Below are 17849 nucleotides of genomic sequence, written 5' to 3'. Positions count from 1 at the left end.
GCCCTCTCTTCCATCCTATCCCCGTAACCCAATAACCCCTCTTAACCTTTATGGTCACTAAGGGCAATTTATCATGGCCAATCCACCTAACCTGCATGTCTTTGGACTGTGGGAGGAAACCGGAGCACCCAGAGGAAACCCACGCAGACACGGGGAGAACGTGCAGACTGCGCACAGACAGTGACCCAGCGGGGAATCGAACCTGGGATCCTGGCGCTGTGAAGCCAGAGTGCTATCCACTTGTGCTACCGTGCTGCCCTAGATTTCCAGAAGGCCTTTGACAAGATGCCGCAAAGGAGACTGTTAAATAAGTTAAGAGCCCATGGTGTTCAAGGTAAGATCAAAGGATTGGATGACTGGCAGAAGGCAGAGAGTGAGGATAAAGGGGTCTTTTTCAGGATGGCAACCGGTGAGTAGTGGTGTGCCTCAGGGGTTTGTGCTGGGACCACAACTTTTCACAGTAAACATTAATGATCTGGAGGAAGGAACATTGTTGCTAAGTTTGCAGATGATACAAAGATCTGTAGAGGGACAGGGAGGATTCAGGAGGGCTGCAGAAGGACTCAGATAGGCTAGGAGAGTGCGCAAAGAACCGGCAGATGGAATACAATGTGGAAAAGTGTGAGGTTATCCACTTTGGATGGAGGCATCGACTATTTTCTAAATGGGGAAATGCTTAGTAAATTAGAAGCACAAAGGGACTGGGGAGCCCTTGTTCAATATCTCTTAAGGTTAACATGTAGGTTCAGTTGGCAACTAGGAAGGCAAATGCGATGTTAGCATTCATGTGGAGAGGACTAGAATACAAGACCTTCTGAGTCTGTAGAAGGCTCTGGTCAGATCCCATTTGGAGTATTGTGAGCAGTTTTGGGCCCTGTATCTAAGGAAAGATGTGCTGGCCTTGGAAAGGGTCCAGAGGAGGTTCACAAGAATGAGCCCTGGGGTAAAGAGCTTGTTGTATGAGGAACGGTTGAGGACTCTGGGTCCGTACTAGTTGGACTTTTGAAGGATGAGGGGGGATCTTATTCAAACTTACAGGATACTGCGAGGCCTGGATAGAGTGGATGTGGAGAGGATATTTCCACTTGTCGGAAGAACTAGAACCAGAGGACACCATCTCAGACGAAAGGGACGATCCTTCAAAACTGAGATGAGGAGGAATTTCTTCAGCCAGAGGGTGGTGTATCTGTGGAACTCTTTGCAATAGAAGGCTGTGGAGGCCAAGTCATTGAGTGTCTTTAAGATAGATAGGCTCTTGATTAATAAAGGGATCAGGGGCTATGAGGAGAAGGCAGGAGAATGGGGATGAGAAAATATTAGCCATGATTGAATGGTGGAGCAGACTCTTTGGGCTGAGTGGCCTAATTCTGCTCCTGTGTCTTATGGTCACCGAAGGCCGGAATCGAACCGAGGTCCCTGGCTCTGTATTGGCAGAAATGCTAACCACTGTGCCACCGTGCTGCCTGAATGATCTTGATACCTATGCGGATAAAGATAAAAATGTCAGAAGGGTAGCCAGAATGTGGACAATGGCGTTTAGGAGCAGGAAACAGGAGGCTTCCCAAAGTCGGGAGGTGGAGGAAGTGGAGGAAAAGAAGCACAATCGTAAGGGATAAAATAAGTAGGGGAACTGCATGCGTTCCAAGCAGAATTGAGAGTCCTAAATGGTCAAAGGGCCGAATAATCTCATCCTGCTATTTTCTGTGGACACGATTCTGCGGACAAGATCTGCGGCAGGCGCCAAACAGTTTGTAATGCAACCAGCCCCCCACGCCCCGTAAGTGACTTTGGGATCTCATCGTAGTGTGGTGAGAAACCAGTTATCGCCACTTAAGCCCCATTTCCATATAATTAACGCGTATGACCCCGTATCCAACGGCCTCCCATCATTCAGCGGCCTCCCCAGCAAGTGGTCCTTTCGAAAAACGTGAACCTGGTGGAAGGGCTTCTGTGGGGAGCCGAGGAGGTGAGTAGCCATCTTTGCTCACAGGTAATGAGGCCGGGAGCGCTGGGATTGCCACCCCAGTGCTCGGTGGGGGATCCTCCGCACGATTGGGCTGCCATGGGGGGTGGCGGGGGCAGGCCCTGGGGTGGCAACCACTCACAGACCACCATGTCAACCCCTGGATCGGAGGCCTGACCTAGACTGCTAAAGCCAGTTTCAGCAATCTCGCTATCGTGGTTGAGATCAGCTAACACCACTGAGTCCTTTTTGAATGGCTTGGAATTGTAATGAACAATACAAGGAGCCCCCTAACATCAGTCCCTGTCCGTCTTCCCCAACGACCACCCATAACCCCCATTGACTGCAGAGGCCTCTCTGGCTGCGCGGCTGAAGGCTATTGCCAATAGGGAATTGACAGTCGTGGTTAAGTGAGCACCCGTGGGTGGGCGGACCAAGTAACATGTGGGAGTCATGCCTAGCATCCCAATCACACCTTGATGCCTAGACACTGTGCTTGAACATCAACTGTGTGGAAGGCAACACCACACACGCAACATCCAAACACACAGAGGATGGGACACAGCTCCGGGGACATGTCCACGGTCGGAGGGTGGGTGAGCGCCACGGTGGGGTGGGGGGGGGGTTTGGTAGTGAGAGATGGGCAGATGGGTAAAGGACCCGGAGGTCAGCACGCAATGTGGAATGAAGTGACAGAGGCATCATAATGGTTGTGCGAGAAGGTGTTTAATATGTTGCACAAACCCCCAAGCCCCCCCCTCCACTCCCTATCTATCCTGTGCCGCATCCCCTCCCCCGGTGCCCTCAGTGATCCTCTACATGTTTCGCCCTTCTAGCTCTACTGCTATGCCTAGGTGTTTCCCCAGGATCCACATCTGAGGGGGAGGCAGCCAGCTGCCTACCTCGTCCTGTGGCATTCAGTGCTACTGCCGGACGTCCTCTGGCGGCTTTGGGACCGGAGGGCCCTGACTCACTTGTCTGCGGCATGCACCGCCGTGTGCTGACCTTGAGACGCAGCCTCATCAGAGGTGTGGAACTTGGGGTAGCTGGCGGCCACCATCGCCACTCCATTTGGCACTCAGTGGTCGGTGCCCCTAGGGCTCTGGGGTTCACCTTGGGACGGAGGGGCAGCTGCTTCGAACCTCGGTTGCCCCTGCATCTCCTGGCTCTGCCAGCCTGGCGGTTCCCTATGGACAGCACCATATTATCAACGCTCAGTGACTGGAACATGCTCTGAAGCGCCTCAACCATGCCTCCTTCGACTGGGACAAGGTCCGCAGCGCCTCGGCCATGCCCATCTGAGAACAGGACATGTCCCGCAGAACCTCATCAAGTTGGCCTGGTACTGGGGAACATCCCCCAGCGAGTCAGACATTCTGCCCAGACCCACAGCCATGACCGTCACTGACTGTGCATCACTTTAGACACCTTCACTCATGGTGCCATGCACCAGACTCGCCACTACGGTCACTACCCTATCAGTGGTGGCCTCAGTGGCACTTATTGCCAGCGCCATTTCCTGCACCCCTAGCCTCCGAGACTCTTCCAGTCGGCTATGGATCTGCTGGAGTGACACTGATATCTCCCTCTGAATGTCTCGGCCGCTCCCTATCGTCTGTATCAGCTCTGAGTACCTCTGTTCTACAGGCTCAGCATCAGGCTGGGGCCCAGCTGGGTCATGGGATCCAGGGGCCCTCCAACCGCTGTCTCGCCTGAGCGTTTCTTCCTCCACCTGATGTGCATCATCAGCGGTGGGGTGCTCACCAGATTGTGCCCCCAAAGCCAGCCCACTAACATGTCCCACCCAGGCGCTGGTTGGGGGGGGGGGGGGGGGGGGGGGTGAGGATGACAGCTGTGACTACGGTGGCATCCTCGGAGCTCTTCTCCAAGGTGTCAGGAGATGGGCTGATGCCGTCGGCTGGAGGACCTGTGGGAGAATGGACAGTCAGTTGTGGGGCTGGGTCAGTAAGTAAGGCAATAACAACTCATGTTTGACAGGTCCTCTGGGTGGAGCCGGGTGGTTCTTCACCTCTGCAGCGTCCGCCGGCTGACCGATCTGTCCTCGGCCACCCGAGTCACCTCCAGGGCACACTTCTCCAAGGAGGTGAGGATTCTTCAGGAAGGCACACGCATGGTTCACAGTGGTGAGGGAGGAGGTGTGAACGGGGTATGGGGGGTTGAAGGTTGAGGGGGTGGAGTAAGGGCTGGGAGTCACATGGGGAATTGGGGGGTGGATGCTCCCTTGGAATGGTGGTGGGAGCGTTGGTATCTACTCATGCTGCCTGGTGTAGGTCGTTGACCTTTTTCCGGCACTGGAGGCCAGTCCACCTGGTTGTTCATATTTTTATTAAAAACAGTAACCATTACATTTGTACAAGGCCAAACAGTACAAACACTAATTTTGCATTGGAGAAACAGGGTACCCTCCCCTCTGCACCAACGTAGGGGGAGGGGGGTAGAATACTCTGATTATCAAAACAGTTCACAACACAGTTGTACAAAAAACAAACGGTACAAGCACTAAACTTTGTGCCGACCAGAGAGACCAGATATCCTCGCCTCTGTACCAACAGAAGGTGAAGAAAGGGGAGGAAGGAGGGGTGGTGGGGAGAGAGGGGAAAGAAGGTTGGTGGGAGGGAGGGAGGGGGTGGTTGGTGGAGGGGGGCCCAATAGGGCACTGCCTGAACTATCTTTGGAGGCAGAAAAATAAAAGAACCTTCAATTATGATGCGCCAGATTCTGGGAGTCCCCAGTGTCAGGCACGAGTGAGCTCTGCACCCCACTGCATGTGCACCCTTCGCTCCCAATACTGGGCGGCTGACCGCCTTCGGACAGTAGCTCTCCGGGCCCGGGTCCTTCACCACACTGAGTGCAGCGGGCGACATAGGCCCACCAACCAGTCCAGGGGCTGCCTCAATCCAGCCACCAGGATCATTGACAGGCAGGATCTCCTCGGGCTCCTCCCGGGATCCCGGGCCAGTGGGAGGCGGCGGTGCAGATGCCTGCTCCATCTCCGTCACCTGGTCACTGGAAGGCCCCGGAAACAACTCCGGAAACGGCTCTGGGCTGGTGGCAGTTGGGACAGAGGGTCTTCCAAACCATAACCCGCTAAGAACCCAAGAACCCAAGATAAGCTCACCCCCTCGCCTGAGAAATTTAGCAAGTCCGGGGTGCTAAATTGTACTGCACGGAACGGGTCCCCAAGGGCCCCTTCCGTCCCCTAAGCACCCTGCTCGGTGGCCGCCTCAGCTACGGGATTTCCTCACTCCCTATTTTGGGGACTGTACGTGACATCCAAGGGAATGAACCTGGAGTGATGGTGACTCTGTCCCTCGTCCCTCAATGCTTCTCTCCAGGATTTGTAGCTGGTACAGAGCACCCTCTGGTTCGAGGTCACGCACCTCACTACCGCCACCCAGAGGGGTCTGTGCAAAAATGTCACCAGGCCCGGCATCCAATGGCGAAATGTCACCGGGCTGAGGGTGTTGCTGGGTGATGGTGGGGCGAGCCGTAACGGCTGCACCCAAGTCAGTATCCAGGGGCACTGGGTCAGTCAGGGTCAGAGGGTCAGAAGGATCCGAATCTGACCGCTGGTGAATCGCCCTATCGGTCTTCTCAGTCTTCCGGCCACGCAGGTGCTCCCTCACATCCACATCAGCAGTCGAGGTGGCAGTAGGCACCGGCATGGCTCACCCAAATGGGGGGTTAGTTGGAAGGCCAGTGGAAGGGGGGTGGGTGGGGGGGGGGGGGGGGGGGGGGCGTGGCAGCACCATCAGCAGTTGACTTGGTAGGTGCAGCAACCTTAGAGGTTGGGCAATTTTTTCTAATATGCCCCACCTTCTTGCAGGCGTGGCACCGCACACCATCAGAAGACGCGGTAGGTTTTATCTCCAAAAGGGATCTCAAAAGCAACTTCCAAACCTCCTCCCAGGCCAGGCAAACAAATACCTGGCGCCGGAAGGAGAAAATATGCTTGAGGGTGGGGTCTCTGAGACCGAGCGGGAGCAGTACCACTCCGGACCATACCTCCCCCAGTAGATGGAGGTGGGGGAGGAGGAACTCGTGAGAACAAAGGGAGGGACATTAGCGAGAATAATTATCTCGGCAGTGGCCTCCAACGACCCCGCCCACCGTGTGCCCTTTTTCCAGGGCAAGGTGGACCACCCGCTCAAAAAGAAGACAGCTTTGCCATACACCTGCCAGGCTGCAACAATGGTTGAAGGACCGACAACTTCGGCCATAGCACAGATGCAGGCCTCGATTGACATGGTGAGGCAGGCGTAGCACTTCATCCCAGGTTTTTGGGTCATGAGGCGAAACGGTGACAGAGCCCCAGGAACAGTGGGGAGGGTGGAGGCCACCACTCACGGCCCCCACCACCTGCGTAGGTGGCGTTGCTGCGATCCCGGTCAGTGGTAGACGATAGGGGAGAAGGGGGAGGGAGAAAGTGGGGGAAGGCACAGGGGGATGGACCGCGGTGTGCCCCAAGTACAAGGGAGGAAAAGGGACGGAGGAGCAGGAAGGTAAAACACAAAAGGGCAGACCAGTGCCCCAAGCACGACGGGGAAAGTCTAGCGGGCTGGTCTCCCAAAAGGTCTTCAATTCAGTGGTGGGTGGGGGATAAGGTCTTCAGCCAATCCACCTAAAACAGTCCACGGATGTTATCCCGTCTCAGCGCAATCGGCAGATGAAAAAGAAATAAAGTCCAGATGCATCAACTTTCCTCTCTTCGTCCCCTTTCAAGTGACGGGCCTCAGCCCCTGCAGATGAAACAAGCAGCAAACAGACCCGGCCCCTCCTCTCCTTCTGCAGGCTGTAGAAATGCAGGGAGGCATTTCCAGTCCCAGGCTGGAACTCTATCCAGGCCAGGCCAAATCTTCACCTGCTGATACTTCTTTCCACTCTTGCAGCTCCCTGTAACATCCACTCAGCTTCAGATAAAACAGGCCACAGCAAATCTCTCCTCTTCTTAAGGGTACGGTTTGTCCTTTCAATCATGCCGGAGCAGCACGGTAACATGGTGGTTAGCATAAATGCTTCACAGCTCCAGGGTCCCAGGTTCGATTCCCGGCTGGGTCACTGTCTGTGCGGAGTCTGCACGTCCTCCCCGTGTGTGCGTGGGTTTCCTCCGGGTGCTCCGGTTTCCTCCCACAGTCCAAAGTTGTGCGGGTTAGGTGGATTGGCCATGCTAAATTGCCCGTAGTGTCCTTAAATGTAAGGGTGGGGGGGTTGTCGGATTACGGGTGTAGGGTGGATACGTGGGGTTGAGTAGGGTGATCATTGCTCGGCACAACATCGAGGGCCGAAGGGCCTGTTCTGTGCTGTACTGTTCTATATCTATATCTATAACTCTGGGGGTGATATGGGACGTGAAATTGCTGTTTGACTCCTAGCAGGGCACAAGCCTGTTTCATTACCTTGCCCATGAAATGAGTGTCCTGATCTGAATCTAGCTGCAGTGGGACTCCCCACTGCGGAATTACTTCTTCTGCCAATTTCCTGGCCACTGCCCCTCAAGTCCATTCCTTGCAGGGGAATGCCTCCACCCTCTGCTTATTATAACTAAGCAGTTTCTTTTATTTTGTGATTGTGGGAGTGGTCCGGTGAAATCTATCTGCAGTTGCTCCCATGGCCCCTGCGGTCTAGGCTGAAACCTCATTCCTAATTTTGGAGATTTCCCTGGTTCGCATTGGGCTCAGACTATACACTGCTGGCAGTGTATAGAACATAGAACATTACAGCGCAGTATGGGCCCTTCTGTCCTCGATGTTGCGCCGACCCGTGAAACCATCTGAAGCCTATCTGACCTACACTATTCCATTTTCATCCATATGTCTATCCAGTGACCACTTAAATGCCCTTAAAGTTGGCGAGTCTACTACTGTTGCAGGCAGGGCGTTCCACACCCCTACTACTCTCTGAGTAAAGAAACTGCCTCTGACATCTGTCCTATATCTACCACCCCTCAATTTAAAGCTATGTCCCCTCGTGTTGGTCATCACCATCCGAGGAAAAAGACTCTCACTGTCCACCCTATCTAACCCTCTGACTATCTTATATGTCTCTATTAAGTCACCTCTCAGCCTTCTCCTCTCTAACGAAAACAACCTCAAGTCCTTTCCTCGTTAGACCTTCCCTCCATTCCAGGCAACATCCTAGTAAATCTCCTCTGAACCCTTTCCAAAGCTTCCACATCCTTCCTATAATACCAGAACTGCACGCGGTACTCCAGGAGTGGCCGCACCAGAGTTATGTGCAGCTGCAGCATGACCTTGTGGCTCCGAAACTCAATCCACCTTCTGATAAAGGCTAGCACACCATATGCCTTCTTAACAGCCCTTATTAACCTGGGTGGCAAATTTCAGGGATTTATGTACCTGGATGCCGAGATCTCTCTGTTCATCTACACTACCAAGAATCTTGCCATTAGCCCAGTACTCTGCATTCCTGTTACTCCTTCCAAAGTGAACCACCTCACACTTTTCCACATTAAACTCCATCTGCCACCTCTCAGCCCAGCTCTGCAGCTTATCTATGTCCCTCTGTATCCTATAACATCCTTCAGCACTATCCACAACTCCACCGACCTTCGTGTCATCTGCAAATTTACTAACCCATCCTTCTACACCCTCTTCCAGGTCATTTATAAAAATGACAAACAGCAGTGGCCCCAAAACAGATCCTTGCGGTACACCACTAGTAACTGAACTCCAGGATGAACATTTGCCATCAACCACCACCCTTTGTCTTCTTTCAGCTAGCCAATTACTGATCCAAACCGCTAAATCACCTTCAATCCCATACTTCCTTATTTTCTGCAATAGCCTACCGTGGGGAACCTTATCAAACACCTTACTGAAATCCATATACACCACATCAACCGCTTTACCCTCATCCACCTGTTTGGTCACCTTCTCAAAAAACTCAATAAGGTTTGTGAGGCATGACCTTCCCTTCACAAAACCGTGTTGAGTATCGCTAATCAACTTGTTCTTTTCAAGATGATTATAAACCCTGGGCGAAATTCTCCGCCCCCCACGACGGGTGGGAGAATAGCGGGAGGGCCTTCCCGACATTTTTCCCGCCCTCCCGCTATTCTCCCACCCCCCCGCCGAAGTCCCGACCCGAATCGCTGCCGCCGTTTTTTTACGGCCGGCAGCGATTCACAGCTGTTAGATGGGCCGAAGTCCCAGCCCTTTCCGCCGTTTTCACGAACGGCAAACACACCTGGTCTTGCCGTTCGTAAAAACGGCGTCACCAACTCGCTTTTTATAACCATGGCACCGATTGGCACGGCAGTACCACGGCCGTGCCAAGGGTGCCATGGGCCCGCGATCGGTGGGCACCGATCGCGGGCAGCGGGCCCGATGCCCGCGCACTACTTGTCCTTCCGCCGCCCCGCAGTATCCATTCGCGGGGCGGCTGAGGGGCAACCCGGCCCGCGCATGCGCGGGTTTCGCGCAAAAACGCGATGACGTCACCCGCGCATGCGCGGGTTGGAGTCTTCCAAACTGCGCATGCGCGGCTGACGTCATATGACGCGTCAGCCGGCGCTAACTCCGGTAAGCGGGCTTAACGATTTTCGTTAAGCCCGTCTTGCCGGAGCCTACGGCGTCGGGCTGCTAGCCCCGACCGGGGACCAGAGTCGGTCCCCCGTCGGGAAGGGGCGCGCTGCCGTAAAACCCGCCCGGGTTTTACGGCAGCTTTACGATTTCTCCCGTTTTGGGAGAATCTCGCCCCCTATCTCTTATAACCTTTTCCAACATTTTACCAACAACCAAAGTAAGGCTCACAGGTCTATAATTACCAGGGTTGTCTCTACTCCCCTTCTTGAACAAGGGGACAACATTTGCTATCCTCCAGTCTTCCGGCAATATTCCTGTCGACAAAGACGACATAAAGATCAAGGACAAAGGCTCTGCAATCTCCTCCCTGGCTTCCCAGAGAATCCTAGGATAAATCCCATCTGGCCCAGGGGACTTATCTATTTTGACATTTTGAACCTCAATTCCATCTAGCCTGATCGACTGAACCTGAGTATTCTCCTCGACAACATTGTCTTTTTCCAGTGTAAACACTGATGAAAAATATCCATTTAACGCTTCCCCTATCTCCTTTGATTCCACACACAACTTTCCACTACTATCCTTGATTGGCCCCAATCTTACTCTAGTCATTCTTTTGTTCCTGATATACCTATAGAAAGCCTTAGGGTTTTCCTTGATCCTATCCGCCAACGACTTTTCGTGTCCTCTCCTCGCTCTTCTTAACTCTCCCTTTAGGTCCTTCCTGGCTAACTTGTAACTCTCAAGTGCCCTAACTGAGCCTTCATGTCTCATCCTTCTTCTTCCTCTTGACAAGTGCTTCAACTTCCTTAGTAAACCACGGTTCCCTTGCTCGACAACTTCCTCCCCGCCTGACAGGTACATACTTATCAAGGACACGCAGTAGCTGTTCCTTGAAAAAGCTCCACATTTCGATTGTACCCATCCCCTGCAGTTTCCTTCCCCATCCTATACATCCTAAATCTTGCCGAACAGGGTGACCTCTCCTCTCCTGTTCCTAACCTCGGCCCATACTACCTCAGTAGACGAGTCCTCAAACGCCCTAGCCTTTCCCCCAGCCATAATTCTTGCCTTGCGGTATATACCTATCCCTGCCCATTGCTAAAGTAAACATAACCGAGTTGTGATCACTATCAGCAAAGTGCTCACCTACATCTAAATCTAACACCTGGCCGGGTTCATTACCCAGTACCAAATCCAATGTGGCCTCGCCCCTTGTTGGCCTGTCTACATACTGTGTCAGAAAACCCTCCTGCACACACTGCACAAAAACTGACCGATCTATAGTACTCGAACTATAGTATTTCCAGTCAATATTTGGAAAGTTAAAGTCCCCCATACTCTCGTTACTCTCGCTCCTGTCGAGAATCATCTTTGCTATCCTTTCCTCTACATCTCTGGAACTATTCAGAGGTCAATAGACAACTCCCAACAGGGTGACCTCTCCTCTCCTGTTCCTAACCTCGGCCCATACTACCTCAGTAGACGAGTCCTCAAACGCCCTTTCTACCGCCGTAATACTTTCCTTGATTAACAATGCCACACCCCCTCCCTCTTTTACCATCTTCTCTGTTCTTACAGAAACATCTAAATCCTGGAACCTGCAACAACCAGTCCTGTCCCTGCTCTACCCATGTCTCCGAAATCGCCACAACATCGAGATCCCAGGTACCAGCCCATGCTGCAAGCTCACCCACCTTCTTCCGGATGCTCCTGGCGTTGAAGTAGACACACTTCAAACCAGCGTCTTGCTTGCCGGTGCCCTCTTTCGAACTTTTAACCCTATCCCTGACCTCACTACTCTCAACATCCTGTACGCTGGGACTACAATTTAAGGTTCCCATCCCCCTGCTGAATTAGTTTAAACCCCCCCGAAGAGCACTAGCTCCCCCAGGATATTAGTACCCCCCTGGTTCAGGTGAAGACCATCCTGTTTGTAGAGGTCCCACCTACCCCAGAATGAGCCCCAATTATCTAGGAAACCAAAACCCTCCCTCCTGCACCATCCCTGTAGCCATGTGTTCAACTCCTCTCTCTCCTTATTTCTCACTTCGCTAGCACGTGGCACGGGTAACAACCCAGAGATAACAACTCTGTTTGTTCTAGCTCTCAGGTTCCACCCTAGCTCCCTAAATTTCTGTCTCAAATCCCCATCTCTCTTCCTCCCTGTGTCGTTGGTACCTATGTGGACCATGACTTGGGGCTGCTCCCTCTCCCCCTTAAGGATCCCAAAAACACGATCAGAGACATCACAAACCCTGGCACCTGGGAGGCAACACACCAACCGTGAGTCTCTTTCGTTCCCACAGAACCTCCTGTCTGTTCCTCTAACTATGGAGTCCCCAATGACAAGTGCTCTGTTCCTCTTCTCCCTTCCCTTCTGAGCAACAGGGATAGACTCTGTGCCAGAGACCTGTGCCCCATTGCTTACCCCTGGTAAGTCGTCCCCGCAACAGTATCCAAAACGGTATTGCTATCTCTCTACCCAAACAATGGGGGGTGGCTATCCTGATTAACAAAAGGGTGACATTCGAGGTGGGGAGAATAGAGACAGACCCGGGAGGTAGATTTATTACACTTCGCGGGAAGCTAGAGGGAATGGCAGTGGTGCTGGTGAATATATATGCCCCAAACTGGGATGATGCCGCATTTGTCAGGAAGGTGCTGGGAAAGATCCCAGACCTTGACGCGCACTGGCTGATAATGGGGGGTGAATTTAATACAGTCCTGGACCCGAGATTGGACCAGCCGAGTGCTAGGTCAGGGAAACTATCAGTATTGGCAAAGGAACTGTGGGGGTTCATGGAGTGCATGGGAGGGGTAGAACCCTGGAGATTTGAGAGACCAAGGAGCAGAGAATATTCATTCTACTCGCATGTACATGAGGATAGATTTTTTGTGCTAGATAAAACATGTTAGCAGGGGTTGAGGACACTGAGTACTCAGCAATTGTGGTTTCAGATCATGCACCACACTGGATAGACCTATGGGCAGACACGGGAATGTCCCAGTGCACACGTGGAGACTAGATACAGGGCTGTTAGCGGATGAGAAGATCTGTGAGCGAGTGAGAGAGGCCTTTCGGGGGTACATAAAGATTAATGACACGGGAGAGTCTGCAGCTGGGGTGGTCTGGGAGACACTGAAAGTGGTTTTTAGAGGGGAATGTATATCGATTCAAGTCCACAGGGATAAAACAGAGCTGGTCGAAGAAATCTTATAGGTGGACAGATGTGCAGAGTCTCCAAATGAGGAGCTCCTGAAGGAGCGTCAGAGACTTCAAATGGAGTTTGGGCTGCTTTCCACAGGAAAGGCGGAGGGTCAGCTGAGGAGGGCAAAAGGGGCAATATATGAAGATGGGGAGAAAGATAGCAGGATGCTGGCACATCAGCTGAGGATATAGGAGGCGGCAAGAGGAATAGGGAAAATAACGGATATGAGGGAGAAGACAGTGATGGACCCGGGGGCGCGGTGAATGAAGTGTTCCGGGAATTTGATCGCCAGCTATACGAGTCGGAATCCCTGGTTGGGGAGGAGGGCATGAATCCATTCCTGAGGAGGCTAGAGCTCCCGAAGGTAAATGAGGAACTGGTGAAGGCCCTGGGGGCCCGATTGGGCTTGGGGAGGTGATGGATGGACTGGGGGCGATGCAATCGGATAACGCCCCGGGACCTGACAGTGCAGAGGAGGTTCACCAGGATGTTGCCTGGTATGGAGGGGGCTAACTATGAAGAAAGGTAGAGTAGATTAGGATTGTTTTCATTGGAAAAACGGAGGTTGAAGGGGGACCTGATTGAGGTCTACAAAGTTATGAGGTATGGACAGGGTGGATAGCAACAAGCTTTTTCCAAGAGTGGGGGTGTCAGTTACAAGGGGTCACAATTTCAAAGTGAGAGGGGGAAAGTTTAAGGGAGATGTGCGTGGAAAGTTTTTTACGCAGAGGGTGGTGGGTGCCAGGAACGCTTTACCAGCGGAGGTGGTAGAGGCGGGCACGATAGCATCATTTAAGAGGCATCTAGACGGGTATATGAACGGGCAGGAACAGAGGGAAGTAGACCTTGGAAAATAGGTGACAGGTTTAGATAAAGGATCTGGATCGGCGCAGGCTGGGATGGCCGAAGGGCCTGTTCCTGTGCTGTAGTTTTCTGTAATTTTTCTATTAAGTCGCCTCTCATCCTCCTCCGCTCCAAAGAGAAAAGCCCTAGCTCCCTCAACCTTTCCTCATAAGACCTATCCTGCAAACCAGGTAGCATCCTGGTAAATCTCCTTGGCACCCTTTCCAATGCTTCCACATCCTTCCTATAATGAGGTGACCAGAACTGCACACAATACTCCAAATGTGGTCTCACCAGGGTCATGTATAGTTGCAGCATAACCCCACAGCACTTAAACTCAAGCCCCCTGTTAATAAACGCAAACACACTATAAGCCTCTATCCACTGGAGTGGCAACCTTCCGAGATCTGTGGACATGAACCCCAAGATCTCTCTGTTCCTCCACATTCCTCAGAACCCTGCCGTTGACCCTGTAATCCGCATTCAATTTTTTTCTACCAAAATGAATCACCTTGCACTTATCAGGGTTAAACTGCATCTGCCATTTTTCTGCCCAGCTCTGCATCCTATCAATGTCTCTTTGCAGCCTACAACAGCCCTCCACCTCATCCACTACTCCACCAATCTTGGTGTCATTAGCAAATTTACTGACCCCCTCCTTCAGCCCCCTCCTCCAAGTCATTGATAAAAATCACAAATAGCAGAGGACCCAGCACTGATCCCTGTGGTATACCGCTGGTAACTGGTCTCCAGTCTGAAAATTTTCCATCCACCACCACCTTCTGTCTTCTATGTGACAGCCAGTTACTTATCCAATTGGCCAAATTTCCCTCTATCCCACACCTCCTTATTTTCTTCATGAGCCGACCATGGGGAACCTTATCAAACGCCATGATAAACGGCAAACACTAAAATCCATGTATACACCATCAACTGCTCTACCTTCATTTACACACTTAGTTACCTCCTCAAAGAATTCAGTCAAATTTGTGAGGCAAGACTTACCCTTCACGAATCCGTGTTGACTATCCCGGATTAAGATGCATCTTTCCAAATGGTCATAAATCCTATCCTTGAACAGAGGAACAACATTCGCCACTCTCCAGTCCTCTGGCCCACCAGGGTGGGTGCAAGATGGCTACCTTGCAGGCAGCAGTAATCGTAGTCCATGACTGGATACCGCCTCAGTCCCGTGAGGAGTCACCCCGGCCATTCGGCCTGTTCACCCATCATCCAACCCCGGCCCTGGCAGGGCCCCCTCATCCCGGCCAGTGTCCGATCTGGCAGCCAGCCCATGTTCACTCCTCTCCGTGTCCTAACTCCTCTCTCTCTTCCTCCGCATCCACGACGCCGGTTTCACGATTTGTAAAAGCACACGTGAACCACGCCATCGGGAACTCGGCCCATCAGAGGCAGAGAATCGCAGAGGTCCGGAGAATACCAGGTCGGGCCGCTAATGACATGCAAACGGTATCTACATGAGTTCCGGAACGCATTGGCACCGCTGTCGAGGTGACATGGCGTCAAACTGGCGCCTGACCCGCACAGGGCTAAATTGCTGGCTTTCAGAGCAGACCAAGCAGGCCAGTAGCACGGTTCGATTCCCGTAACAGCCTCCCCAAACAGGCGCCGGAATGTGGCGACTAGGGACTTTTCACAGTAACATCATTTGAAGCCTACTCGTGACAATAAGCGATTTTCATTTCATTTTGTCGTCAGAATCGATTCTCCGCCCAATCGCGTTTCCCGATTTTGTCATCTGCCGAAGGAGAGTCCTGCCCAAGGTGTGTGTGTTTTGGAAGGGAACTCCAGCTGGTGGTGTTCCCCATTGGCAGTCCTCAAAGCAGATAGGTTTGCTGAGGAAAGTAATGTTGAAATTGTGGATGCTGTGAGCATAATCTTCCAATCCTCCTTGGATATTGGGGTGGTGATGACTCCTCCAGGTTTACAACCTTATAAAGAGGTACAAACCGCCCATATGGTCGGTGTTACTCTGCAGAACCAGGGGGTTCAGTCCAGTCAGCCTACGTTTGAGTGGGGGTGGGGGGGTAATTAAAAATCATGAAGAGATCGTTAAATATATATATTTTTTTAAATGGTTTCCAGTGGTAGGAGGTCAGTAAAGTACTTCTCAACCTGCCTGAAATTTAAATCTCTGAAACTCACTGGCTTGTAAATTGCACAGAAGTGATTATCTATAAATTGTATAAGCTTGTGGAAAGAGGTTAGCTCTCAATGTAACCCTCCCTGCATATCAATAAGATGCAGCTGGCCTAATTCTTAGTTGAAACCTTGTCTTTCTGATCTTTCAGCTGCAGGGTTCCGACACACCGAGTGGTTTGTGTGACAGAATATCAGAGGTGACCAACTGGTTTTGTCACCCTCTTGTACACTTACCTCATCTGATCTGACTTATACTGCAGAGATGTGCAAACGTGCTGTGGAAAGATGGAGACTCCTCAAATTCACCACCGAACATCTACAACCAAGGATGCATCTGACATGGTGGAGCCATCACCCTGCAGCATGTGTAAATACGAGAGATAAAAGAGCAGAGGGCACTGCTACACATTTATAAATATGAGGAACCATCACTGCTCATGTGACAGGATTCTCCCAATAAAGGGGATTTTTAATGGAGGAGCAGAAAGATGGTTTCCAAGTGATCGGAATTGTTTCTTGCATCCAGTGGAGCACAGATATTAGAGTTGACATGACGTCACTGGGGCACTATTCTCTTTCTCTACCTCCAGAGGTTGGCCAGGAAGCAGATTTTTACTATTCCTGGTTCCACCCTTATTGGCAGGATTATTTAGTGTATTTGTACTGATGTCGTGATGTTCTTAATTTGTCTCAATTTATGTCTGTGCCAGCCCACCAGTGACAGACCTGTACCAATCAATACTGCCTCCTAGTGTTCAAAGTAGTCTGTGCAAAGACATCAGTTCAGAGGGACAGAGGATATGGAGGGATTTACCAGCTGTTCAGTGCACACCCACCACAGGTTTCCTGGCGGCATGGAGTGGATTCAATGGTAATCCCGTTGACGGCGGGGGAACCAGAAGATCTGGCGGACCACCTCCCGCCGCTGAGAAACATGTTATGGGAGTGCTCAGAAATCCCTTCCTTCTTCACCACCCCCCCACCCCCACCCGCCATTTGGTACTTTTTTCACATTTGAATTGGGCACAGTGCGGAAAATCACAGACCTACTATGACCAAGCTACTGAAATGGTTGTGTTGGGGGTAGGGGTTTGTATTGTTTCATCAGACACCCTTGTACTGAAATCTTGAGTGAGCCTCCCTAAAACAGAGAGAATATTGCCTCTGCTCAAAGGGTGCGAAGCCACCATTTAGAACTCAGCCCGAGGACACAGCACATAAAGGTTTCCAAGGCTCAGCTACCAATTTGAAATTATTTGGGTGATCTCAATTAAAGCATGGCATTTGTCTCACTTGAAAATAGTAGAAAGAGACTAATGGAATGTTGCCCTTTATCCTAAAGGTGTTGGAATATAAAGAGATGGAAGTTATGCTTCAGCTATTCAGAGGCAGTTGGCAAAATGAACCATTATATTTCCCTATAATAACTGGCATGTAAATCACTTGAATGTCAAATGCCACTTAACAAATTTCTGCTCCTGCTCTCTGTAAAGGCTGGGGAGGGAGTAGTTTAAAATTATTCTATGCAATAAATATGTTGTTTACTGATGTACTTCTATTGATAAAAGATTCTGGGTAAGGGAAAGTAAGAGAGATTTCAAAAGAAAATTAATTATCTGAAGAAAATAAATTGTGGGGCTATGGGGAAAAGGCAAGAAAACAGGGACATGGTGAGTTGCTCTTGCAAAGAGCTGGCACAGACAATGGGCTGAATGGCTCTGTGCTGTAGCCATTTATGATTCTAAGTGTGAGACTTTGGGTGTGAATCCTAATGGACTACAGATTAGAAAGCAAGGTGTTGGATAATGATTATGCAATAATTGTAGACTGTCAGCAAAAATGATCTTCAATAAATTATGAAAAAAATCAGAAGCATGTTTGTTGTATTTATAATAGCTTTCATCACCTCTGGACATCCTAGCCCACTTTACAGACAATTGAGTATTTCTAAAGTGTAGTAAAACAGAACAGCACAGTACAGGCCCTTCGGCCCACGATGTTGTGCCAGCCATTTATCCTAATCCAAGATCAACCTAACCTACACCCCTTCAATTTACTGCTGTCCTTGTGCCTGTCCAAGAGTCACTAATGCTTCTGACTGCA

The 17849-nt window shown here is 51.2% G+C and overlaps 1 protein-coding gene across 6 annotated transcripts in view; it reads left to right on the top strand.

The window, feature by feature from the left end:
- The window catches only part of si:ch211-250n8.1, a 201965-nt gene extending 184347 nt beyond the window's left edge, over positions 1-17618 (top strand). For all 6 annotated transcript variants that reach the window (XM_038776618.1, XM_038776619.1, XM_038776617.1 and 3 more), the window contains one exon: positions 15896-17618. In XM_038776618.1, coding sequence (XP_038632546.1) covers positions 15896-15947 — 52 coding nt within the window. In that variant the 3' untranslated portion in view covers positions 15948-17618. The remainder of the gene's footprint in view (positions 1-15895) is intronic.
- The last annotated feature ends 231 nt before the right edge of the window (positions 17619-17849 follow it).

The sequence above is a fragment of the Scyliorhinus canicula genome, chromosome 18 (genome assembly GCF_902713615.1).
Source record: "Scyliorhinus canicula chromosome 18, sScyCan1.1, whole genome shotgun sequence".
In the NCBI taxonomy this organism is placed as follows: domain Eukaryota; kingdom Metazoa; phylum Chordata; class Chondrichthyes; order Carcharhiniformes; family Scyliorhinidae; genus Scyliorhinus; species Scyliorhinus canicula.
This window is presented reverse-complemented; position numbering and strand designations above follow the sequence as displayed.